Below are 26,637 nucleotides of genomic sequence, written 5' to 3'. Positions count from 1 at the left end.
GTTGATAAACAGCAATAAAAGTTTCCAAAGGTGATGGAAAGACTGGAGGAAAGACTAGGTGCTGAGAGCTCTCTTATACCTGCATTAAGGAGGCAATTAAACACACCTGAGCAATTACAAACACCTGTGAAGCCATGTGTCCCAAACATTATGGTGCCCTGAAATGGGGGGACTATGTATAAACACAGCTGTAATTTCTACATGGTGAAACCAAAATGTATAAAAATGGCCTTTAATAAAATCTGACAATGTGCACTTTAACCACATGTGATTTTTTTTTCTATTACAAATCTCAAATTGTGGAGTATAGAGGCAAATAAATAAATGATGGGTCTTTGTCCCAAACATTATGGAGGGCACTCTTTGAAGATGACTGGACATTTTTAGACTATTTAGAGAATGGTAATTACGGTCCTTGGTTTTATTAATAGAGTAAAAGTTAAAAGAAAATGCTATTTTTTTAATAAACTGGTTGCAGTCTAACCAGTGGGAAAAGGCACCCTTGATCTAAGATCTATTTTAATGATCTATTTTAATCTAACAATGTCAATTCATGTAATACTTTGAAAACCAGCCCCAGATTTAAAGAGGCATTTGTTTAAATTTTGTTAAGTGATAGTCCATTCAGATAGTCCATCCGACTAAAGTTTAGTCGGATTACTAAGATTAACAAAATGAAATATTTGTCAACAAATACTAAGAGAATAGTTACCAACAACTACCAATAGTTACCAACAACTACCAATACCCAGAGCTATAGCGGCTCTGAACCGGCCCTGCTGAGTACCCCCCACCCCCCCCCTGGACTGTCTCCCTCGGATGGTCACGTCACACAACACATCTGCACTTTAGGCTGTTTGAACTGTTTTGACTGTTTTACTGTTCTTTTTACAATCCATGTTCTCGGGGTATCTAAATCTAAATCTAAATCTTATTAGTTATTTATGTTATGACATCGGATGGAAGCTGCATACTAAATCTCGTTGCGCTTATGTGCAATGACAATAAAATATATTATTATTATTATTATTATACTATTGCCATCGCAGGTCTTTGTCTTGAAGAAATTCACTTCTCATTAATGCTCTATAAATATTTTGCTCTCTGGCTGCGCTGTGCTGTGCCTGAGAATGCTGTTTTTAACATTACCCACGCCCCTGGTCCCCAAACTATTTATGTTTTAGTTTCATGATTAAAGTTAATAGCTTCTCAATGGATTGGCTGAGAGTCGTGCATGCCAATGATACGTATGAGATTGGCATTGTCGTGAATTTTTGATTCCAAATAATCTGTAAGGAACCTGACTAAATCTATACAATTCAATATTGTTAAACGATAGCAAGCCTTATAACTGTTAACTATACTTTGTACTAATTATTGTGAATAACTGAATGTTGTATTTTATTTTCAAATCAGGACACAAAAGACTAACGGTTAAAAGCCTACAACATAGTTTAAACACACCAGCTATACTTCCAGAAGGGCTGCATCTTAGCAACTACAATTGAATCATTAAATTAAAATGCATTGTTTGCAGACAGCATGTGCTGCCTTCAAATATTCCTGGTAGCACTGCAATAAGATACTATGAATCTGCAGGGACAGAAGCAAAGCTGCAGGAGAACTAATCAGAGATCTGGAAGACCCTTTTTGGGAAGAAAATTCATGAAAAGTTTCAGCCTCTCATTAAAGCAGACAAGATAAAAGTCTGTACCAAATTGCCGGTCTTCTTGATGATAAAATCTAAAGAAACCAGAAGAGAAAATAGATCATTTTTGTAAAATAAAACTATAGTTCAATTATAAAATAGTATTTTTGGCTTAATGAGGAAAAAGTTGATTTGCGTCAGGATAGATACGACAAGTGGTGTAAAACTGTGTTGTTCAGCTGACTTGAGGTTATCGAATGTGAAAATATTTGCCATATATAGTCTTGTCTAAGATGAACTTCTAACCTGCCTTTCACCCCCCCACCCCCATCCCCACCTGCATCGTGTAGGGTTACTTTAGTGATCCCTGGAATGTTTTTGACTTCCTCATCGTAATTGGCAGCATTATAGACGTCATTCTGAGTGAGATCAATGTGAGTATATATGACACCATTCCAAATCACTCCCGTGTGTGTTTTTCTTTGTTTCTTAACCAATTTCACTTTATCAATTATTTTAATCTGCAAGTTTCAAGACTCAAGAACCCCTGACGGAATTGGCGAGACTTCAGAGTTAGGAAATCATCGCAGGTCAAACCATAACAGAGGCATTTGTGAAAGCATATCAGTTTAGTGGTATAAGGAAATGGTTTAACATTTCTGAAGTCCTGAATATCTAGGTAACAAGGAGTTGAGAGGCAACTAACTCTTCATAGATAATCTTATCCGTATGAGTAAATTCTGTGCACATGTAACCACTTTCTCTTATTTTCTCTTCTCTTCCCTTTTTTATTTTTTTATTCTTCCCTCCTTTCTTTTCCATTTTCTTTCTCTTTTTTCACATGCAGCACTATTTTTGTGATGCATGGAACACATTTGACGCCTTAATTGTTGTGGGTAGCGTTGTTGATATAGCAATCACAGAGGTGAACGTAAGTAGCCATCTCAATGTACATGCCTGCTCCACTTTTCCAATTTATTTTCCAATTACGGTTATATGTTTGTAATGTCATCCTCCTTCTGTTCCCCCCAAGCCTGGCATGACTTAAACTGTATAGCAAGTTGAGAGTGCAGCATTATGTCTACAGTGCTTTTAGTTTTCAATTACTCTGACCTCTGCATTAAAAACAAAGTGAGACCAAAAAGTACCTAATTAGACTGGTGAATGAAATGTTTAAGGAGGAACTGCAGATGCTGGAACAATCGAAGGTAGACAAAAAATGTTGGAGAAACTCAGCGGGTGAGGCAGCATCTATGGAGAGAAGGAAGTTCAAGTTCAAGTTCAATAGGCGACGTATCGGGTCGAAACCCTTCTTCCTACTTCCTTTCTCATTCCCGCCCCCCCCCCCCCTCCCCCGACATGAGTCTGAACCAGGGTCTTGACCCGAAACGTCGCCTATTCCTTCTCTCCATATATGCTGCCTCACCCGCTGAGTTTCTCCAGCATTTTTTGTCTACCTTTGGAGAATGAAATATGCATTTCCCAATCGGCAGTTGTTTAGCAAGACAACTATAAATTAAAAAACATCTCCATAAGTACTGGTGTCAATAGGTTAGCATGTGTGAAAAGGAAAACATAATTTGCAATACTATAGAACTTTGTGAACTACTGATTTATTTGCTCTTGTGGAAAGGCACAAGGGGAAAAAAAAGGCATCTCACATAGGAAAAACAGAACGTTTGAGTTTTAGACAACAGCTGTCTATTTACCAGAAGACTCTGTATATAAGTCTGGAAGCAAATTGTTCATTCTTAACTTGAAGAAGTTGAAATCCATTTGAAAATCTGGAAATAAAACCCAAAGAAGCAGAAACAACAAAAATAAAACAAAAGTAAATGCTGATTTTGTCAAAAAAACATCGAAAATGATGTTCTGTTGCCAGTATTTTACTTCAGCTCTCAAGTTCCTGTGATACTTGCCCACTTTGCTGTACAATGAGAGATCAACACCAATCACTTGTGAAGAGTGATAGTGGGTAGTCTTTGTTCACCTGGGAGCAGATCACATTATTATTACATAGAAATTTGGTGCAGGAGGAGGCCATTCGGCCCTTCGAGCCAGCACCGCCATTCATTGTGATCATGGCTGATCGTCCCCTATCAATAACCCGTGCCTGCCTTCTCCCCATATCCCTTGACTCCACTAGCCCCTAGAGGAGTCAAGGGATAGTAGAACATGCCTAACTTTGGCCTGTGTAAATCTACAAAAGGCTCGCAAGCTCCCATCATTTACCAAATTACTGCTCAAACAACAATGCTGAAAAATAAAATGACTGATAGTTAAACATTTTTGTTTACCAAAATTGATTTGAATAGAATTGCATAATAAAGTATTTCTGAGCAAATTTATTTCATGTTTATTGTTTAAATAGGTTAAAAAAAAATTATGACCTGGCTCATTGTTTACGATAATAAATCTCAATTCAAGCTTCATTTCCATGTCGGCAATTTTGGTCACCGTAAAACACTTTTATAATGAAATCTTATCAACAAGGAGCAGTCTGATTAATAGTAACAGTGCTTCTGAAAGATTAATAATTACATATCATTGCAACTGGAACTTCAGTGTAATTAAAACTTAAAATAAAAAAGCTGTGTCATAAGATTGTGTGCATTTGAATACCTGCTATACAGTCTACAACTGAACTATGCGTTACCTCTCGTTCACAAAGCATGATTTGGATTTTCTTGATGTGAGTGACTATAATACACGTATCTGTCAGAAGTCTTTGGCCAAGGTATCAGTGCTCCTAGCAATAATGTCTATGAAACCAGATCCCTGCAATAATGTTTAAGAAGGAACTGCAGATGCTGGAAAATCAAAGGTACACAAAAAAGCTGGAGAAACTCAGCGGGCGCAGCAGCATCTATGGAGCGAAGGAAAAAGGCAACGTTTCGTCCCGAAACGTTGCCTTTTTCCTTCGCTCCATAGATGCTGCTGCACCCGCTGAGTTTCTCCAGCTTTTTTGTGTCCCTGCAATAGTGTGCAGCTGCTTCCAGCAGAAGTCCACCATTTCTTGAACAAGAGTGCGCATACAATATAAAAATATATTTTTTAATTGTTTCGTAATTGGTTGAAGAGATTAAATTGATACAATAGCTCATTCAGTGACTGTTCACCTTGGCACGTTACATGTGCTGAAGCACTTGTATTTGCCTGCCTGTCTATTATTCATGTCCAGAATTAAATATACAGCCAAACATAATGGGCAATAATTGTACACATCTTCAACTGCAAACTTGATATTGTGGTTTTGATAGAGACTATGTCTTTAATTCATAGCATTGTATTCTGTAGGATTAATTTCAATAGTGTGCTACAACATTTTTCTTTGATTAGAAAATATGGTATACCATACATGGATTACCTTGGCTAAATTTTAAATAGTGTGCAGTGATGAGTTTGGAGATGTTTGGATTGATAACCTTAAATTGCACTGAAAGTGACAGAAAATTAAGATTGAACCTTTGTGTTAACCGTATTCAAACCTTTGCATTTAACCTTATCACGTAATGTGCATGCTACAACCAAACAGAAGATGAATTTTTGTTTAAGAAGGAACTGCAGATGCTGGAAAATCGAAGGTAGACAAAATTGCTGGAGAAACTCAGCGGGTGAGGCAGCATCTATGGAGCGAAGGAAATAGGCAACGTTTCGGCTCGAAACCCTTCTTCAGACTGATGCAAGGATGGGGGAGGTGGGAGGAAGAAAGGAAGAGGATGAGCCAGTGGGCTGAGGGAGAGCTGAGGAGGGGAGGAGAAAGTAAAGACTACCTGAAATTAGAGAAGTCAATGTTCATACCTCTGGGGTGCAAACTGCCCAAGCGAAATATCAGGTGGTGCTCCCCCAATTCACAGTGGTCCTCGCTCTGGACATGGAGGAGGCGCAGGACAGAAAGGTCGGATTCGGAATGGGAGGGGGAGTTGAAGTGCTGAGCCACCGGGAGATCAGGTTGGTTATTGTGAACCGAGCGGAGGTGTTCCGAGCGGAAATGAATTTATTGTGTTCATCAGTAAATTAGTGAAATGTTATCATGGGTTTGCAAGTTTAACCATAGATACACGTGTTTGAGATATCCTGGAACTCGTTGATGAAAGCAAAGTGAGAGCACTGGGCCAGTGCAAGGAAGTGAAAATTTGACAAACAAATCCATCATTAAGATCCATCATCAATTCACTGCTATTTTCTTGACCTTTTTGTGACAGGCTTTCTTCATAAAAATCGTGGCTAGATCTTTATCAGCATTACAGTTAAATTGTTAACATTTAAGATGACTGTATATAATGGGAACATTGGAGCTCCGAACTATCATATCAGCATGGGCATATTTATGCTGTCTTTCTTTAGAATTTAGATACAGCCCAAGAGCAATAACAGCAGGAGACACATCTGAGAGGTGGGAGGGGATGAATAGAAAGGCACAGCCACTAGGGCCCATACCTTCACATCTGATGTTCCGGTCGAGAATAACTTTCCTCACATATCTGAATATTAGTGTGTGAAGAAACTCGGAATCTTTGTATAAAGTTGGGGCACACATTTAAAGTCTGCTTCAACAGTAGTTACGACCAAATCGATTTGATTAAGAAAGAACTGCAGATGCTGGAAAAATCGAAGGTAGACAAAAATGCTGGAGAAACTCAGCGGGTGAGGCAGCATCTATGGAGCGAAGGAATAGGTGTTTCGCTCCATAGATGTTCCTTCGCTCTATAGATGCTGCCTCACCCGCTGAGTTTCTCCTGCATTTTTGTCTACCAAATGGACTTGATAGAAACATAGAAAATAGGTGCAGGAGTAGGCCATTCGGCCCTTCCAGCCAGCACCGCCATTCATTGTGATCGTCCCCTATCAATAACCCGTGCCTGCCATCTCCCCATATCCCTTGACTCCACTAGCCCCTAGAGCTCTCTCTAACTCTCTCTTAAATCCAGCCAGTGATTTGGCCTCCACTGCCCTCTGTGGCAGGGAATTCCATAAATTCACAACTCTCTGGGAGAAAAAGTTTGTTCTCACCTCCTTTACAGATGGCTATAAAAGTTAACTACAAAGTGATGTCGGGTTTTCACTGACTGCCCACACAGGTGTTGGGCAGGATTACATGGCAATTTGGCAGAGTGGACAATTATACCAACTTTTTTTTGCAAATACACCAATTAATTGGATACAAGGGTTTGCGATTCTCACAGGTGCAGAGTGTCACCATCTTGGCTGTTGAGGTACCTTTCCCCCTCAAGATTCCTGGTTAGTCAACTACTGCGATGGCTTCATCCTGCAGCAGTCTTCGTTTCCTGGACCGTAGACCTTTACAGCTGAAAGTCACCCACTAGCCAGCTCCTTGACCCTCACTTTAAGCATAATTGAATCCATGAGAGATTAACCCAGTTGATGGGACGAGCAGCACTTGTTTTTTTGGCAATATCACATATATGTATGAAGCAAGGACTTTGTTTTCTTGAGGACAGTTCAGTGTCACTTTCTGCAACCATCGCCATGCACTGACAATAGACAATAGGTGCAGGAGTAGGCCATTTGGCCCTTCGAGCCAGCACCACCATTCAATGTGATCATGGTTGATCATCCACAATCAGTACCCCGTTCCTGCCTTCCCCCCCCCCCCCCCCCCCCCCCCCCCCCCAATATACCCTGATTCCGCTATCTTTAGTAGTCCTATCTAGCTCTCTCTTGAAAGTATCCAGAGAACCGCCCTCTGAGGCAGAGAATTCCACAGACTCACACAGCTCTCTGTGTGAAAAAGTGTTTCCTCATCTCTGTTCTAAATGGCTTACCCCTTATTCTTAAACTGTAGCTCCTGGTTCTGGACTCCCCCAACATCGGGAACACGTTTCCTGCCTCTAGCGTGTCCAAACCCTTAATAATCTTTTATGTTTCAATAAGATCCCCTGAAGGTATTGGCAACTGAGATGTGGATATCTCCCTCGCTGGTGTCTCTTGCAACCTGTCTGCATCAGGACTCCATCAGGACTCTTCCTGCACACATTACACTGTTCTCTTAATATTTCTTAAAATATTGTTCAGCATGAAGGAATATTGATCCATCAGCTGGGCGAATGGAAGGTGGTATTCTGCAGGAGAATTTCTTGCCTGTGTTTGACCTGATTTGCGATACAGCTCTGGCAGATAAGAGTAATGAGAATCCAAAGAGATGATATAAGTACATTAAGGGAAAAAGGGTAATGTGAAAGGGAATAGGGTCCCTCGAAAACCAAAGTGGTATTCTATGTGTGGAGCAACAGAGATCGACCACAATGTTTGTTTCTCCTCTGTTTTTACCTCTGAAAAAGGCATGGAGATTAGATTAGGAAATTTGGGCAAGTTAAATGCTAATGTCTTGAGGAGAGTCCTTTGTATGTTTGAGGAGGTGTTGAATGTCCTAAAATATATGAAGGTAGATAAATCTCTGGGGCCTTATTAGATATATCCAAGCATCCTTTGGGAGGCTAGAGTTATAATGGTCATATCTGAATTATGTCAGTCATGGGCGAATGTTCCAGAAGACAGGAGGTTGGCTTATGTTGTGCATCTATTTACGAATGTCTGCAAAGAAAAACATGCGAACTATAGGTCAGTAAACTTAACAACTGTGTAATAGCCACAAGATTGGTGAAGAATGCTGTTTCATCGTTGCATTTAAGCATGTCCTTCCATCTAAATATCTGAATGCAACTCATTTTAATGTTTCATTTAATTTTAGAAGCGTACAAAAACATGTGTAGAGATATTTGTGACAATTATGCCAGAAACAGTAGGGGAACAGAGGATTACGTAATCTGCTTTGAAGAACTGGCTAGTAATGTAGCCATTGCCATGCCACCAGGAGAGTATCATTGTCCACTCAGTTGTACCATAGTGTGTATTCAGGCAGTAACATTGATCAGGGATTAGATAATAAACTATCTTAATGTTATAAATATGGTTTATGTCTTTACCTTAAACTCCTGTCCCATGGTACGAGTTCATTCCAAGATTTCTCCCGAGTTTGCCCTGATTGGAACTCGGAGATTTACGGTAATGGCCACTCGTCAATACTCGGGGCTCTCGTGGACATTTTTCAACATGTTGAAAAATATTCACGAGTCTTCCCGTGCTTACCTGCCGTTAGCGAGTCTTCCCGAGTACCTGCCGTTGGCGCTAAGAGACATCCCCGAGCTCCGACTTACCCGCTACGTTCATTCTCCGTGCTTACCAAGAGTTTGATTTTTTTTAAACTCGGGAGAGCTCTTGGAATGAACTTGTACCTTGGGACAGGGCTATTAACATTTTGTGCATTCAAACACAAAATGCTTTATATGTTAGCTTATATCATGATTTCTAAACAATGCTTCAACTATTTCTACTCTGTCGCCTCCATTAAAGCACTAGTATGATATTTGCATTTAAATTATTTTGTGTTTCAACATTAAATTAATTAATACAGCACAGAAAGAAATGACTACCAGCAGATATAATCAGAATCCCACTCCCTAAAGAGGTGAGGCACCCACCAAATCCCAGAATAATTCACAAATTTCATTAAATCATACAATACGTTTCAATGGACTTCTGCTTTTAGCTGCCACATTATGCATGTAGTGATAACAGTTTCGCCAGTTTACATTTGAGTATTTTCACCAGCAAGGAATGAATAAGAGCCAGGAATACAGAAAAATCTTGATTTATACAAGTGGTTTTCTTTGATTACAGCAACTTGTATGTTTATTAACAGCATTTGGATAGTTTAGATGCTTGCTCTATGGTTATTGATTGAGAAATGTACATTTTTTAAACTCTGCTTAACTATAACATTCAAACTGGAAACCTGGTATTCACTTACTGTACACAATGAATGTAAATCTTATGTACAGATATTTTATTTTGACTGTTCTCAAGTCAAGCCACTTAGTGCTAAATCAAGTTTTGTCTACCTAGTCAAGTAAATAAGATGACCATGTTTTTAGCATGATGTTAAATCGTAAGGACCCAAACAGGAAATGCTTGCTCTGTCTGTCTTAACTTGGCATGAATGATATGATAACAAAAGCATTAATGTACAATAAAGAATGTGGGCCCAAAATCTGCTGGCATGTAATACAGTTTCAACCTCAAAGGACAATCCTAATAGGGAATAGAGAATAGTTCATAATTGGATACATTTATTTTTTTACCAAATTATACCAATTATATTACAATGAAATTATATTAATTACATTTTTTATAAACGGGGAATTGATGGTTGTAAAATAGTTGTCTTTGAAAATCAATGAAATCATATATTAATGATCAATGCATTTGTAGATGTTAGAAAATATTTCTAGACGATTGCTGCAGAAGAAGTGTCCTCAGGACCATCAAGTGATCAAATTGGTATTCAATTTGACTGAGTATTCGTCTTCTTCTTGCATATGGCGTGCACAGCCTAAAGTTGTAGGACAACTTGTTCTATTTGATCTTATTTGATTGTGTACGCCAGGTTGATTGCATTCATTGAAACATGGTGGACCACGTGAAGGTTGCAATCTCCCACCCTGACTGATCATTGGTAGAGTATCTCAAAATAATCCGATAGTACCCAGTAACACTCATAGCCAATTACAACATTTTAAAATCATGTTAAATTATGAATATGATGTAAAGGCTTCATTGTTTTATTTATTCCAAATGATCAGTTATAAAGAAATAAATGTTTGATACCAAATATGGATCAGTATTCCCTAATAGGATTAATACCTGTTTGTTATTCCTGAAAAATATTTTTTGGCAATTTTAACAAATTCTTATTATAACAGTTTCCGTTCAATTTGATATTGTGTCCACATTCTAATACTGACAAGATTATAGAGATTGAACTCTTTTCTGCAATATTCTTTGCTAGATAATATCCCTTATTGTCTGAAGAAGGGTCTCGACCCGAAACGTCACCTATTCCTTCGCTCCATAGATGCTGCCTCATCCACTGAGTTTCTCCAGCATTGTTGTCTACCTTCCCTTGTTTGTTTATTACTATTTCCTCTGCTCCTTTCTATGTTTGTACATGTTAATATTAACACGCTCATTGCCATTCACTGTGGTTATAAAGACTTTAAATGAAATTAATCAAATCGGTAAAATTATTTTCTGTGTAGATTTGAATTAAGAACAATTTACTTATAATTTTGTTTTAGTATTATTTTCAATTTTATTTTTCACTAAGATTTCATACATTTATGTGCTCCGTGAAAACAAATTTAAAATCATGTTAGATGGGTAAATATCCAATCTAATCGCATTTTCCCTCTAGTCTTAATGATTCATTTTAAATTGGGCATTGAGATTTCCTTATCATCAGGAAGAAATGCTGTATTTATTTTTAGTAACCATTTAGTCACCCTATATTTTGCCTAACAGACATGTTTACGATGGTGGGAAATGTTGAAGTTTAGAAATACCATCCAATATTTAAGAGCAGAATCACGCTTCACTTCATGAGTAAACCATCATTTAATAATAACAAGGCACAAGAATATCCTCTTCACCATTTCATTCGAGTATTGCTACACTACCTACTTCATTTTGTTTGTTTCTTTCTTTCCTTGAAATCATGCACCTAATTTATGGCGACCTTCATGACAAAATTGTTTATTGGCTTAAGGGCCTGTCCCACTGTTCGAGGTAATTTAAGAGTTCTCCCGAGTTTCCCCTGATTCGAACTCGGAGAATTATGGTAATAGCCGTTCGTAGGTACTCGGGGCTCTCGTGGACATTTTTCACAGTGTGCTGAAAAAACTTCACGAGTTACCGCATTCCCTGAGTACCTGCCGTTAGCATTACGAGCCGCTACGGGACATCCACGATCTCCGACGTACCCGCTACGTACATTCTACGTACTTTTTAAAACTCGGGAGAGCTCTTGAATTACCTCGTACAGTGGGACAGGCCCTTTAGATGGGCAGAGTTGTGATTTTCACCCATTAACCATAAACGATAAATTTATTTTCTAAAATGTGTTTCTCAACTTAATTTCAACTTTGAGTTTTGTTACCATGGTTTTGGATCATAAATAAAAGAAGAAATAAAAAAGTTTAGCAAAGTCTCTAAAACTTTGGGAGGTTTTTGCAAAGCATGGATGCAATCATAAATTAAACTTTGAAAGTGCTGAACTACTTAGAAGACAGCATCTGTGAACAGAAAAAACAGAGTTAATGTTTCAGATTTCTAACCTTTCATCACAATTCTCGTGAAAAGTCATTGATCTGAAATGTTAAGTCTATCTCTTACTTCTTCTTATCGAGTCCACACACAAGATTAGAAGTTGTTCATCCAGAGCTGAACACACGTCTCAGCATCTGCATACAATGGTGTCTGTCTTGTGCTTCTTGTGCGTGGTGGTGGAAAAATTGGTGGAAACAGGGCCGCGACGTGAACGCCCTTTCCTTGACCCCTATTTCTTACTCGTATTGACAAATTGCTTAGTACTTAGGCCATTTTTGTCTTTGTTAAAGAATTCAGGCATTTGCATTTGTTTGCTCATCAATATATCTATAAAATTAACGTTGGCCCTCTCAACAGATTTTAAACTGGCAATGTAGCCCTTGTTTCAAATAAAACAAAAGAGGCAATATTGTATAAATCTTAGTAAATAGGCATTATTTGTAAATAGACAGAAATATCAAAATAGGGTTGTGGTGGAAGGGCATTATTCAGGCTGGAGGTGTGACCAGCAGAGTTCCGCAGGAATCTGTGGGAGGACTTCTGTTAGAAGGATGAGAGGGAATCTTATTGAAACGTATAAGATTATTAAGGGTTTGGACACGCTAGAGGCAGGAAACATGTTCCCAATGTTGGGGGGGGTCCAGAACCAGGGCCCACAGTTTAAGAATAAGGGGTAAGCCATTTAGAATGGAGACGGGGAAACACTTTTCCTCACAGAGAGTTGTGAGTCTGTGGAATTCTCTGCCTCAGAGAGCGGTGGAGGCTGGTTCCCTGTATACTTTCAAGAGAGAGCTAGATAGGGCTCTTAAAGATAGCGGAGTCAGGGGATATGGGGAGATGACAGGAACAGGGTACTGATTGGGGATGATCAGCCATGATCACATTGAATGGGGTGCTGGCTCGAAGGGCCAAATGGCCTGCTCCTGCACCTATTGTCTATTGTCTATTGTTTGTGATATATATAAATGACTTGGACATAGATGAAGATGCATTGGTGAGTAAATTTGCCGATGACACCACTATTGCTGGAGTTGTGGACTGTGACTGTGAGGACGGCTGATAAAGTATAGAATGGAATATAGTTCAACTACAGAGATAGGTGGAAGAGTGGCAGATGGACTTTATTCTGAGCAAGTATGAGGTGTTAAGGGCCTGTCCCACTTACGCGATTTTTTCGGCAACTTGCCGGCACCCGTCATAGTCGCAACAGGTGGCCGAGGATTTTCAACATGTTGCCGACCAGAAAAAGGTACGGCTCTTTGGGCGACTACTCACGACCATACAGGCATCACCCCGCAACATTTCTGGAAGTTGAATGTAAGGGAAAAGCAAATAATTATCCTTAACAGCAATGATGTACAGAGGGATCTTTTTTTAGTTTTTTTAATAATCTTTTTATTAGAGGCAGGTACATATCATATTAAAAACATTTCATGTATATCATTCCTACATTACTAATATTATCAATTGATATTAACTCTGCTTCTAGTATTATTTTTTTTAATATATATATAGATAGAAAATTAGAAAGAGAAAAAAAAAAAAAACATGATAAAGAAGAATGGAATAATTTACTAAAAATACAACTTTGGAGATAAGTTCGTAAATTATAAAGTATAACTTTTCATCTAATCCTTAATTCGAGTTTCAGGCAGGTTCACGTGCCAAGCCAGTCTGCCTCTTCAAGTAGTCAATGAATGGAGACCATATTCTGATAAAAAGTTCTTGTTTGTCCATTAAGACAGGTCTGATTCTTTCCAAATGTAAGGTCTCCGACATTTGGAAAGAGGGATCTAAGTCCATAGCTCTGTGAAAGTGGCAACACAAGTAGATAGAGTGGTACTGAGTATACGAGTCAGGAAGGTACGATGCAGCTTTAAAGGACTTTGGTTAGACCACATTGTGTGCATCTCCAGTAGCCTCATTACAGGAAGGATGTGGATGCTTCTGTAAAGGTACAGGCAACATTTACCAGAATGATGTAATACGTAGCGGACGTGGAGTTGTCCGTTAATGAACGAGGCAGACACGAAGTTTGTCCGAAATTCTTGTTCTTTATGGTCACACTAATTCTCCTCACTCACCAACCCCAGGCACGTGCGATTAACCCTTAAATACTCCCCAGGGGCACCTGTGACCACACCGTGACCCTTACCTCTTGTCACCGGGACACGTGCCCCCCCCCCCCCAGAGCTGAAGGTTATGTACAGTGCGTGGCCCACCACCCTATGCTGCCACAAATACCTAGTTTACAACCCTTTAAATTCTCCAACTTTAGGTAACTTCTACAAAGACCTCACCCCCCCCCCCCCCCCCCTCCCTCCACTAAATGTCAGTTGACAAATCCCACAGTTCACTACTATGTATCATCTTGCGCCTATCAGGGAATCTCCTTGCCTGAGGTTATCTGTTGCCAGCCCTGATTTGTCCTGTATTTTCTTTCATTCCATTTCCCCCCGATCCCCACTCTACCTACTTCAATCTGCCAAAGGGCTGGTTCCTGCCCTGTACTGCACTATGAAGTAAGCTGTCCAAAAGATCAGGTACCAAATCATTTCCATTCATTAGCATGCATTAACTAAGATCAAAGCATATCATCCAATACATGGAACATAGCATGTAAAATGCTTTTTTGTTGGTAAAATTAGCAAACGAATATTAATGTTTTCATATGTTATTTGCCTTGCCACTTTAATTGTACAGATACTAATTTGTTTTTAAAATCTGGTTCATGGTACACTCATTGCTGTCCCATAGAAAATTTAGAATTTCAAAAATATGGAATTGCCCATAACCCAGCCACCTTGCATTTAAATGGTTAGTGTGGTTAAGTGGCTCACCTTGTTCTAACATAATTTATATATATTATTGAGATTAAATACCTCAACTTTGAACAGCCGTTCTAATTTGAAAGCTGTGGGTTGGATTTTGCAGAGTTTGAGAAACCTAGCAGCTGAAGGGAGGCGAGAGTGGTTGGATCCATTGGGTAAACACCTCTACAGTACTGTTTAAGAAGGAACTGTAGATGCTGGAAAATCGAAGGGTGCAGCAGCATCTATGGAGCGAAGGAAATAGGCAACGTTTCGGGTCTGAAGAAGGGTTTCGGCCCGAAACGTTGCCTATTTCCTTCGCTCCATAAATGCTGCTGCACCCGCTGAGTTTCTCCAGCACTTTTGTCTGCCTCTACAGTACTCTTTGCTTTTCCCTAGCCATTCAAGCTAACCTGTTTCTCAACATACTTGTGATTTCCCTTCCCAGTCCACATTATTTTTTAATTCCCTTGATGCACATCAACTCCCACCCACCCACCCAAGCTCTGGTTTCCTTTCTGATCCCTTAGCATCTTATCCTCCAACAGCTCTCATTCTGACCCTCTCCTCCCTCTCCTCCACAATCGATTTCCATCTCACTATCTCCTTCATGCTCCTTTCTGCTCCCAGACTATCAACTCACTGTACCCCTTGCTTCAGACTTATGGGCCCATCTGAATCCAACTTCTTTACATCTGCTGAGCTAGCTTTCATATTTTACCTGATATGTTTGGTCACCAAGATTGAACCGGAACATTCCAAACTGAGACAGTACAGAGAAGAGATTTGCTTTGATGGTTGATTGGAAAAAAGTGCCCCTCCTTGATGTTTCATGAAGACCAGGGAGACTTGACTAAAGTATATGTAATATTACATAGAAGGGTAATGTGGAACTTGAATACAAGACTGTAACAGTGATTGGAATGTCAGCATTCCAAGGACATTTAATTTTGACTGTGGAGATCAATTCAATATGAATTTAAACAAATAAATATATTTTTACAAATTAGCAATTCTATCTCATGTCTCTTCTAATTGTAAAAAAAAAAGTAACAAATAGATTTTCAGGAAGAATAATGTGTGCAGATATGATTATTATTTTGTTTTCCCTTTTATTGAATCGACGAGCTTCAGTTAGGTGACAATATTTGTTTTAAATTTTGACCCATTATCGATTTTTCTTCATTCACGCATGCCCACGTGTTCTCATTAATGAATTCCGAAAAGGCATCCCTCTGAAGAATTCAAGCAATCACTGGTGCTTGTAAATCCCATAATCTGATTATAGAGCAAAACATGATTTAAGAATTTCATGTTGAATTTGCAATATAATCTGTGCAATCAACAAATGACAGACACAGTACCAATATAGTTTTTAATCTGCACTTGCACGATGTCATCATCAATTGCAACAGTCCTAACCATCAAATGTCAGATGACTTTCCTAATGAGTGATAAAATGGCCGGAATGTGCACTGTGAATTGAAGAATATTGTGTTACCATGGCAACTATTCAATTGCAAAAGTCAAATGCAGCAGCCACGTAACAGATAGAGAGTTGGATGTCAGGCTTGGAGGTTAATGAATCCTTGAATCATTTTGAGGAAATGTCCATTCAGTTTTTCCTTATGAGATAAATAGTTTTTCTATGAATTTTCATTCATCCATTTCCACAATCATACTGACATATCCTTGGAATGCTAAGAGCAAAACAAAACGATCACCACTGCTCCTTATAAAGTAGTGCGCCACAAATTACTGCTGGGAAGTAGTTTTGCCATGAGTACATATGTGTCTGCATCATTACTGGTGGTTTGTTAGTTTAACCTTGTTCCCATGACCTGTGTCTTCATCTCTGTCAGTTTGCTTTGGGTGGCTGTTCCAGTCTGGTTGTTTTATGTTCCTATAGGATTTATGAAGTGGCATCACTTTATTATTTTTAATTTGCCAACAAAAACTGTGAGTCAGATGTCATTAAATAAAAAAAACATCTTCCTTCCTGCCCTCAAATAAATAACACAAAATAAAACTATGTACTGTCTGGGAAATGTACAGAGGGTAATTGATGTTAAAAAATCATGGGTTGGCAATAATGGGTAATATTAGGCTGAAATAAAGTACAAGGATTTGCTATGGATGAGCAGGTTTCATTATTTTAGTATTGCAGATTGCAGGACTTGACAATTCAGGAGAAAATGATGTCATGCAAGATGGTGCTTTTGGTTGCTGTTAGCTTTGTAGTCAAGGAAGTGTCATAATTATGAAGTAATGTCGTTGGACAACCAATTCATTCATCCAGACTACTGCAGTTAGACTGCAAATAATGTTTTTTTAATTCTTAAAAGGTGATTTTTCTTTTCGAACAAACATAGACATTGAGTTGCATTAATAGTTTGAATTGGTTTCTAACACAGTAGAAGGCATTATACATGCCCTATATATACAGTCGTGAAAATCATCGCTCCAAATCAATTTTCAGTCAGGAAACTATTGAAAACAGAATTTATTTGAGAGTTGCAATCTGGCATTATTTACATGGGGAAGGCAATTTTGGCATGCGCCAACATAATAGAACAGCACAGTGGCGTAGTTGGTACAGCCGCTGTTTCACAGTGCTGGAGACCCAGGTTTCTCACCCAGGTGAGAAACTCACCCGCTGAGTTTCTCCAGCAGTGTTGTCTACCTTCAGGCCATCAGGTCAATAGTTTCCTGTTTTCTTTTAACATTTCTTAAATTGTGGGGTTACAGTCGCCCCCTTCCAATCTGTTCAAAGCATTTACAAATGTATAGAATTTGGCAAGATGAAAAACCACTATCTCTAATATCCAACATTTTATATTCATCCCTTTTGAAACTCTGGGATATTAATCATCAGGCCCTTGGGATTTATCACCTTTTAGCTTCACGAACCCATCCCCAGTATTTTATTTACTGATACTTGATTCTTTAATTTCTTCATTTATAGAATTCGCTAGAATTTAGAAGATTGAGGGGGGATCTTATAGAAACTTACAAAATTCTTAAGGGGTTGGACAGGCTAGATGCAGGAAGATTGTTCCCGATATTGGGGAAGTCCAGAACAAGGGGTCACAGTTTAAGGATAAGGGGGAAATCTTTTACGACCGAGATGAGAAAAATATTTTTCACAAAGAGAGTGGTGAATCTGTGGAATTCTCTGCCACAGAAGGTAGTTGAGGACAGTTCATTGGCTATATTTAAGAGGGAGTTAGATGTGGCCCTTGTGGCTAAAGGGATCAGGGGGTATAGAGAGAAGGCAGGTACAGGATACTGAGTTGGATGATCAGCCATGATCATATTGAATGGCGGTGCTGGCTCGAAGGGCCGAATGGCCTACTCCTGCACCTATTTGCTATGTTTCTATATTTGGTTCTACAGAATTTCGTGTGAGCTCTATGTGTTTTCACCACCTCTCCCACCTCTTCCTGTAACAACTCCACTGTTGTCCCTTTGCTGTTTGTTTTACATACCGTGCAAAATGTCCTACAGTATTTATTTTTTAGTTTACTCTCATATTTCCTTTCTTTATCAGTTCCTTGCCAATCCTTGGCTGATGTGTAACTTTATGTAAGGCAAGACTTTCACACACTTCACCTCCCCAGATGGGTCATTTGTGGCTGCATTTCACAACTGATATGGCATTGACCTATGTAAAACTCCAGAACTGACTTGAACAAAGGTGGCTCCTCCTATGGCTGTGCAGGTTACTACATTTGTATTACTGTCCTTATAAGGTGGCTGATGTTAGGGCATGAGACAAACTTGCACCCAGAGTCTTTGGTGATTTTCGTTGTTGGACTACATTCTTTATTCAAGATTGGATTCTTGCCAAATGGAACAGAGTTCCACTAGAGACTCCTACAGATTTTTTTTGTCTGGCCAGAGAAAGAGAAGTATTCAGGCCATGTAGACCATTTTTGGAAAAAAGATTAAGCTATGCTGAAAACCAACAGAACTGGGACACAGAATTCTTCCACACTCATAAACTAGGCTTACAATGAAGGAATGTAACGTGAACAATTGAAAAGGCAAAAAACTATCAGATATTGGAATGAAAGCCAATTTTTGGTGTACAATTAATAAAAAAGGGAAAAAAAATATTGAAAGAAGTTGAGCAAGTAACGAAAAAAATCAGAATATGGAGGGATTGGAAAATTTGAAAAGAAGATAGTAAATCTGATTTTTAGGCAATTGTGTCAGAAAGTACTGTTTTTCTAGTGCTGCGCAGTAATAATGTGTAAACCAGAGTTAAAAAAATGATGATTCCAGGTGAAATTACCATAATTGGAAAATGGCATTCTGTTTGAGATTAACATTACCATGTCCAATGCTTTTGCAACATAAGACATGTACAAAATGACATCGGCCAACCTTCCATGCTATTTGAAGCCATCCTGCAATAAGTTGGAGCTCTCAGATTCAGAAAATAAGCATAATTGGACTGTCTTAAAAAATCAATGAACATATCTGTTGAGTTACATTTCGACAATACATCTTGGTTCCCAACAGCTCACAATTAAGCAGCTCCAAAACTGAGTAAAATGATGACAGTAAGATGGAAATGTCCCCAATCACCAACATTAATTCCGTTGTACGCTCACAGTCGTTTTTTGCAATCTAATTGGGGGCCCATTTGAACTTAAAAATGGCACATATTTTAGTGCATTGAATTATAGTCTAAGTAGTTAAAGTCAGATGTGATCAAATGAGCATTTATTATAGAGTACCTTAATAATGCAAATAAAATTGAACATGAAATGTGTACATAATAATGAAAAATAAAGTTAAAACATTTTGGGTGCTTTAATTATCTGGCATTTGATTGGGTGAGTTAATTCATTCTAATGCAAAAGTCCATTACTGTTATTTGCATATGTATAAAATAGTTTTCTATTAAATGCACCTACGGAAACTTTTAGAAAGGAAGGCAGTCAGTTTAAAATCAAGGTTCATAGGTTGCAGGCATGTTGTCATAAGATTTGAATCGTGGAACCTTTGTTTAAAATTGGTAACCATTGACCAGTAATCTTCAGAAGAGTGGTGAATACATTGTAGTAAAAAGCTCCAATGAATGACATAAATAAGCGCTCAGAGAATCAAGGACAATCAGCATGGATTTGTTAAGGAAAGATCATATCTGAATAACTTGGTTAAATATTTGAGCAGGCAAAAAGGATAATCAGTCAGGGCAGTATGTTTGACAAACAGATTAAAAGCCACGAGTATCCAAGAGAAAGTGACCAGTTGGATTCAAAACTGACTAAGTGGGTGAAAGCAGACTGATGGAGTTCTAATGGCCAGAAGGGAGAAGAATGGGGAGTGACATCGGGAAAAGAATGGGGAGAGACAAGACTTTGCCTTCCATCACAGTGAGGAGGAGATTCACTGTGATGGATGTTTGTGTAAATTGTGTTCTGTCTTGGTTCTTTTCTTGTTGTATGACTGCAGAAACCAAATTTCATTTGAACTTCATTTGAGGTTCAAATGACAATAAACGGTATTGTATTGAAGGCTGTAAGCAGCAGGTTTCATAGGGATCAGTAGTACCTCCCTTGCTTTTCATGATATGCGCCAATAACTGAAGTAAGTTCAAGGCTAAATGGACAGTTAGGTTGGCAGAAAGCTGACAAATGGAATTCGGACCAGAGAAGAGTGAGTGGATGATGATGGAGCAAGTTCACATCACAGTTACGAAGCTAGAGGATACTTGGAGTGGAATGATCCCTATAGGTAACTGGTCTCATGTTGATACAGTGATTAAGCAGGCATACAGGATATTTGCCTTGATTGGCTGAAGATCAAGGAGGGGACACTATAACTATGTAAAATACGAATTATCCCACATGCAAAGCACTGTGTACACTACGCTCAGGAGAGCATGTAATAAGGATGTGGTGGAGGTTGAGGTCAGGACTGGCAGAGAGGCAGACCATGCAGTGATTGTTTTCTGTGGAGTAACGAAATATGAGGGGAGATTTATTTGAGGTGTAAAACGGTACAAACGTCCTAGGCAGAATGAATATGAAGGACCTATTGCCCTTAGCAGAGAGTAGGACAACCAGGTAACATAGATTTAAAGATAATTGGTGGAAGGATTAGAGAAACCTTTTTTTTTTTAATTCTTATACTTTAGACCAAGTAGAATTACAGATTGAAATGTCAAACTTTTAAATAGAAAATTGAAAGTTTTATTCCAAGCAGATCCCAGTAAATGAGAAGGTGTGTAGCAAAAGCAGTGGTTTGTGCAAATTTTAAGTTAACAAATGGAAAGACAATTATAGAGGAAGTCAAGCCAATATGATGATTATAGAATGAGGAAAGCCGGAAGATAATATTCCATTAACAAAATAGAGTGGGCAGTAATCATAATTTTAACATGTAATCACGATTACATGATAGCTCTACTCAAGATACATACTTTCCCACTCATATATGAAAAGAAAGTAAATGAGAAAGGGGCCCTATAAGAGGAGTTAAATTATTCATACTGAATAGAAAAATACTTTCCCATCATGATAATCATCTTTTAAAATTATATCAATACTTTGATTTAAAAATTAAAAATATAGCCAAATTGTATCTTACTTCAAGTCTTTGTTGATGTACATGAGAATAAACAATTTGAGATATAACTGTTCAGCAGATGGAATTGCAGCACTTACATGCTTGAATGAAAAGTATTAACGGCCTGTCCCACTTTCACGACCTAATTCACAACCTTTTTTACTCGTGGAAATTTTTCATCAGGCTAGAAAAACGCCCCGACCTACTTGATGCCTAATTGAGAACCTATGACTAGCATCACGACCATGCTGCGAGTATGAGTCAAGGGCAAACTCGGCAGAGGTCGTGAATTAGGTGGTGAAAGTGGGACAGGCCCTTTATTTTATTGTTTTTTGTAGATAAAGATTGTTGTAGACTGTTAAAAAATGTTTAATAGTTTTTCACCTTGTTTAAAGCAATAAGGCGAATAATACATCATTGAAAGTATAATTTAAAGTATAATGTTATCATTTAGCCAGAGTGACATGGCTAGAAAATGATTATAGTTCTGCATCAGCTGTATTAGTAGCTAGAGATATGATCTGTGATGTTGATTGACTGCCTCAGGAATGGAGGTAATGGCTTGGCCATTGATGTCATCATGGACTAATGAGCAAAGGATCAGCAAGGGTTCCTGCTTCTAATCACGTTCCATATACATGTGGTGGAAAAACATGCACGTGGACACCAGATATTACCAAGATTGGGTCACTGATGTCACTGTTCCTAAACAGTCTATTTACCAATTTAAGTGAAAGATAGAGGCGATTTGAAAATAATTTCTGGAAAAAACAGCTGTGAAAATCTTTCTCGACCATTGCAAGTGAAATGCTACAGTGCAGCAGGAAATATGTTTACAATACCGGCAGAATTGTGCCCCAGAAGCCCTACACAAAGTGAAAGAAGAGAAAACATGGTAGCACTGAATTAGTGATAAAATAACTTAAAAATCGAAGATAACCTAACTAAATACGATCTCAATCGCTTATTGTGTGGTCCACACCTTATCCTCTCTTTTACCATTCATCTGTAATAAATTTTAAAGATCTGATTTTCAGGGCGGTCTTTTCCAGAATAATCTATTACCTGTATAATGAAGTTATTTTAAGTAAATATATCAAATAGTGGAAGGTAAAAAAAAAAACCAGAACCGGAAGATGTGGAATATCTCAAGCTCATTTATGGATGTATAAAAGCTATTAATTCTATGTTACACGGGGGGGGGGGGGGGAAATAAACAGGTGTGAACTGCCCTTCCATGGTGTTGGGACGACTTTGCTCGAGTACTCGCATGTGAAGGAATGTAGCAGAAATGTTGTTTCTGCCAGTTTTATTACAGCTCATCTCTATCTGCCTTTCTTTAAAGCCAGCTGAAAATAACCCATCCACTTCCATCCCCATGGTAAGAAAAATGTATTGGAGGTCTCCTCAGTCGAATAATGCATGCCTTTTGTTTGCTTTGTGCATTGTCTTTTGAAACTGAGTTTTAAGGGCCTGTCCCACGTAGGCGACTCTTTAGGCGGCTGCCAGGGACTAGTTTTAATGGAATTCACCTACTACAACACCTAATTCAACCTACGACAGCAAAAATTGTCGCCACTGTCGCCCAAAAACTTTCAACATGTTGAAAATTTTGCGGCAGTCGCTTGTAGTCGCCCAAAAAATCGCCTAAGTGGGACAGGCCCTTTAAACTTATTTTCTTTGCCTGTGTTCATGATTTTTCAGTCTTTGTTACAATATTGTGTCCGTTTGTAAATGTTATAATTCATGACCTTTCTTTCAGTTCTTGTGGGGTTGTGCAATGGACTGTAAAGAGCATAACTACCATTGTTTTCTGGTTACACGATACACTACACTATTCGTCGACATAATATTAAGTCTGCTTATGGCTTCACGTAATACAATAGAAAATGTTGTGTGAAAAGCCATCTGAAATGTTAGGTTTTTTTTTTCTTTCTGAATATTATTTCCTCTCTGTTAAACATTGCTAAGGTATACAAAGGTGCATCCATGATGCTACATTATGTGACAAGGGCATAGTCTTCTGATGCAGTTCATTGGGTTCACAGACAGGTTCTTGGTTTTAAGCATGCAAGTCCACTTCCAGTCAGGATAAATTTGAGGGCGGAACATCCCAAAGTCCATTCTTGAATCCGCCCATGTTACTTTTAGAATTAACAAATAATTACAGTGGCAAAATATATTAAATACACACATAAAAGTCAATGACCTTGAACAGTCAATGCACACCAATCTTAGTTATGCAACAAAATTCTTACTTTTATCTAAGATAGACACAAACTGCGGGAGTAACTCAGCGGGGCAAGCAGCATCTCTGGGGAGAAGGAATGGGTGATGTTGTCGGGTGATGCTGCCTGTCCCGCTGAGTTACTCCAGCATTTAGTTTCTATCTATGATTTAAACCATCATCGAGAGGTTTGTTCCTACACATTTCTTCTCACTTTTATCACTCAGCTCAAGAACAGCAGTAATTAATTATTGAAGGAGAAATAGCTTCCAGTGTCACACACTCCATTTTAAAGTAGCTCTGATTCCCTTTAGGAAAAGCTTCTTTCAGATCTGTTACCATGTGAAACAAAACACAAAGATATGTTGCAAATAAATATTTTTTAAGTAGCAAAATGAGAGAACTAAACAAATATTTAAGAAAGAACTGCAGATGCTGAAACTCACCCGCTGAGTTTCTCCAGCATTTTTATCGACCTAAACAAATAACTCCGATAATATATTCGAATTTCTGGCAGAAACTGATAACTTTACTTTTCCTTTAAATTTCAAAACATTTTATATCATGATGTTAAATTTAAAAATGGAAAATTGTATTTGATGAAGTTCGTAAGAGTTTTTTTTCAAGGAATATGACTGTATGTAATGGGATAATTCAAAGCACTTGAGCCAAATGTAGCAATGACCTGCATTACTGGTCTGAAAAATTAGTTATTAAAGAAACTCATGGACTTAACCCATAGATTACAAAGTACATAATTTTCTTCAGAAACAGGGAGCAGGTGTAGGCCAGTTCATTCCTGAAGCCTAAAATAGAATCAGAAGATCATGGAAACACTTAGTGTCATTAGTATATTTCTAGAGGTTTCTGTTTTTGATTCAGTTTTCCATTTTCTGAAGATTTTCTGTGTTTCTCACCCCTTAAACTCAGTCTGTCAATGTAAAATGAAGGGGTATTCAATCTTGGGCCTCAACATCACTTTCCCATGCGCTCTTCATACCACTTGACCGCCCTGCAGTTTAAATGTCTTCCCATCTCCATGTTGAATATGTTTGATGACTCCTCCACAAGTACTTTCTACAGTGACTTGTGTAGCACCTTCTGGAAATTCAAATGTACCATATCTGCTGGTTCAGGTATATTCACCATGTTCGTGACATCCCCCAAATAATTATTTCCTTTCATAATACCATGTTGACACTGCTTATTGTTTTACGCTTTTCCAAATGTTCTGCCATTATCTCCTTAAAAATGTATTCTAGTATGTTCCACTGACAGATGTGAGGCTCGCAGGCTGTAAAGATTGCTGCTTTCTGTTTTACCCTGACCCCCCCCCCCTCCAAAAAAAACCACACACACACTTTTCTTGTTTAGTGGTGATACATTTATAGTTTTCAAATCCTCTTGAAGCTCTTACATAATCCATAACCTGTTCTTGTGTCCTTTACACATTCCTCATTGATGGAACTTGTGGAGGGAAGGGAATCTTGTAGTGCCCAATCCATTATGTAAGCCTCCTTTAATCTTGTGTGATAGAAATATGCTGACAAAAAGCATTTGTAGACCTACAATGCTTTACTGGTTACTGTGCCTTTGCTTGGACTGGAGAATGAATAGATCATGACACATATGTTCAAGGAAACCTTAAAAATGTCAGTTTACAGACTTCTGTTATAGAATGGAGGATTTGAGAAGGACACGATTTGGGGTCATAAAAGACCACTAACAAAATGGGGAGGGAATAAAGCAACATTTCCCAGCGTGGTTATGTCAATAGGACTGTGCAGCAGTGTTTTGTGATTACTTGAGCTCACAATGTAATGATCTGCACATATTTACATGAACAAATAGCAAGAGTAACCCACACAATTCCTCAATGTTGTTCCAGTCTAAGTAAGAATATAGCTGTCCTTTGCCCACATCGCCACTTTCCATTCCAGTCTCCCTAGATTCCCTGACAATACCAACAACTCTTAGTGTCAGCCTTTACTTAAGGGCTGAGCAAAAATGGTCCATTGGTTTAGAATACTATAAAACTCCACAGCCATCAGAATGAAGACATTTCTCCCAGTCCTAATCCTAAATAGTGACTCTATCATGCTGGCATGACACCGTCTGGTTCCAGACTCATCAGTCAGGGAAAACATCAATCCTGGTGATTAGTAGGAGAAAAATATCTCGTCTTGCATAACTCTTAAAATTAAAGATTTGGCCCAATTAGTTACTTCTTGTTGTACAGCAACTCAGGATACAACTCAGGAAGATGTAAATAACATCCAGATAGCTCTAAAATAGGTGGACAGAAACTGGAAGAGATATTTATAAGATGACAGATTGAGGTAAAATGTGGTAGATGGACTTTTATGTTATGCCATATATTTTACTGATGGAAAATGATAAACATTGTGGAGTTTGGACAAATTCAGGATTGAGGACTAAAGGGCCTGTCCCACTGTACGAGGTAATTCAAGAGTTCTCCCGAGTTCTCCCCTGATTCGAGCTTGTGTAATGTACGTAGGAGCTCGTGGATGTCACGTAGCGGCTCGTACGAGTAACGGTAGGCACTCCGGAAATCCGGTAAACTCGTGACGTTTTTTTCAACACTGTGAAAAATGTCCACGAGTGAAAAAAATACTCGCGATGAAAAAAATTGTTGCTTTTTACTCGTACGAGCCGCTACGTACCCGTTACGTACATTACAGGAGCTCGAATCGGGGGAGAACTCGGGAGAACCTCGTACAGTTGGACAGGCCCTTAAGCATAACTGGTCTTTCTAATAATTCACACCGTCACAATTTATTAATTGGTCTGTGTTGGAAGTTTCAGTGATTTCATGATACATTTTATGGGATAATGCTGGACAAAGGTGTATTATGCATGTGTATTTTAGTGCTTAACCTATGTGTTAAATACTATTTTTCTGAACACACTTGCTGTTATCTGCATCCATTCTGTACAGGTTCTGAATCTAATGCTACGGAATCTGGATGATGCCAGGGGATACATATGGTGGTGAATGGGTTAACAATGTCATTTATCAACTATAACATTCTTTTTTTTTTGTATTAGATTCTTAATAAAGGCTTTCTTGTGTTAAAAATTACCAGAAGGCTATAAGGTCTAAACTCCTGTTAAAATATTGTCAATAGTTGGCACTTCCAATATATTTTGTGACTTTTTACTTT

At 38.5% G+C, this 26,637-nt stretch overlaps 1 protein-coding gene across 1 annotated transcript in view; it reads left to right on the top strand.

The window, feature by feature from the left end:
• The window catches only part of cacna1c (calcium voltage-gated channel subunit alpha1 C), a 268,853-nt gene that overhangs the window by 187,699 nt on the left and 54,517 nt on the right, over positions 1 to 26,637 (top strand). The window contains exons 30-32 of the mRNA XM_033038368.1: positions 1,999 to 2,082; positions 2,496 to 2,579; positions 22,571 to 22,606. Coding sequence (XP_032894259.1) covers positions 1,999 to 2,082; positions 2,496 to 2,579; positions 22,571 to 22,606 — 204 coding nt within the window. The remainder of the gene's footprint in view (positions 1 to 1,998; positions 2,083 to 2,495; positions 2,580 to 22,570; positions 22,607 to 26,637) is intronic.

This window comes from Amblyraja radiata, chromosome 19 (genome assembly GCF_010909765.2).
Source record: "Amblyraja radiata isolate CabotCenter1 chromosome 19, sAmbRad1.1.pri, whole genome shotgun sequence".
NCBI classification, from domain to species: Eukaryota; Metazoa; Chordata; class Chondrichthyes; order Rajiformes; family Rajidae; genus Amblyraja; species Amblyraja radiata.
This window is presented reverse-complemented; position numbering and strand designations above follow the sequence as displayed.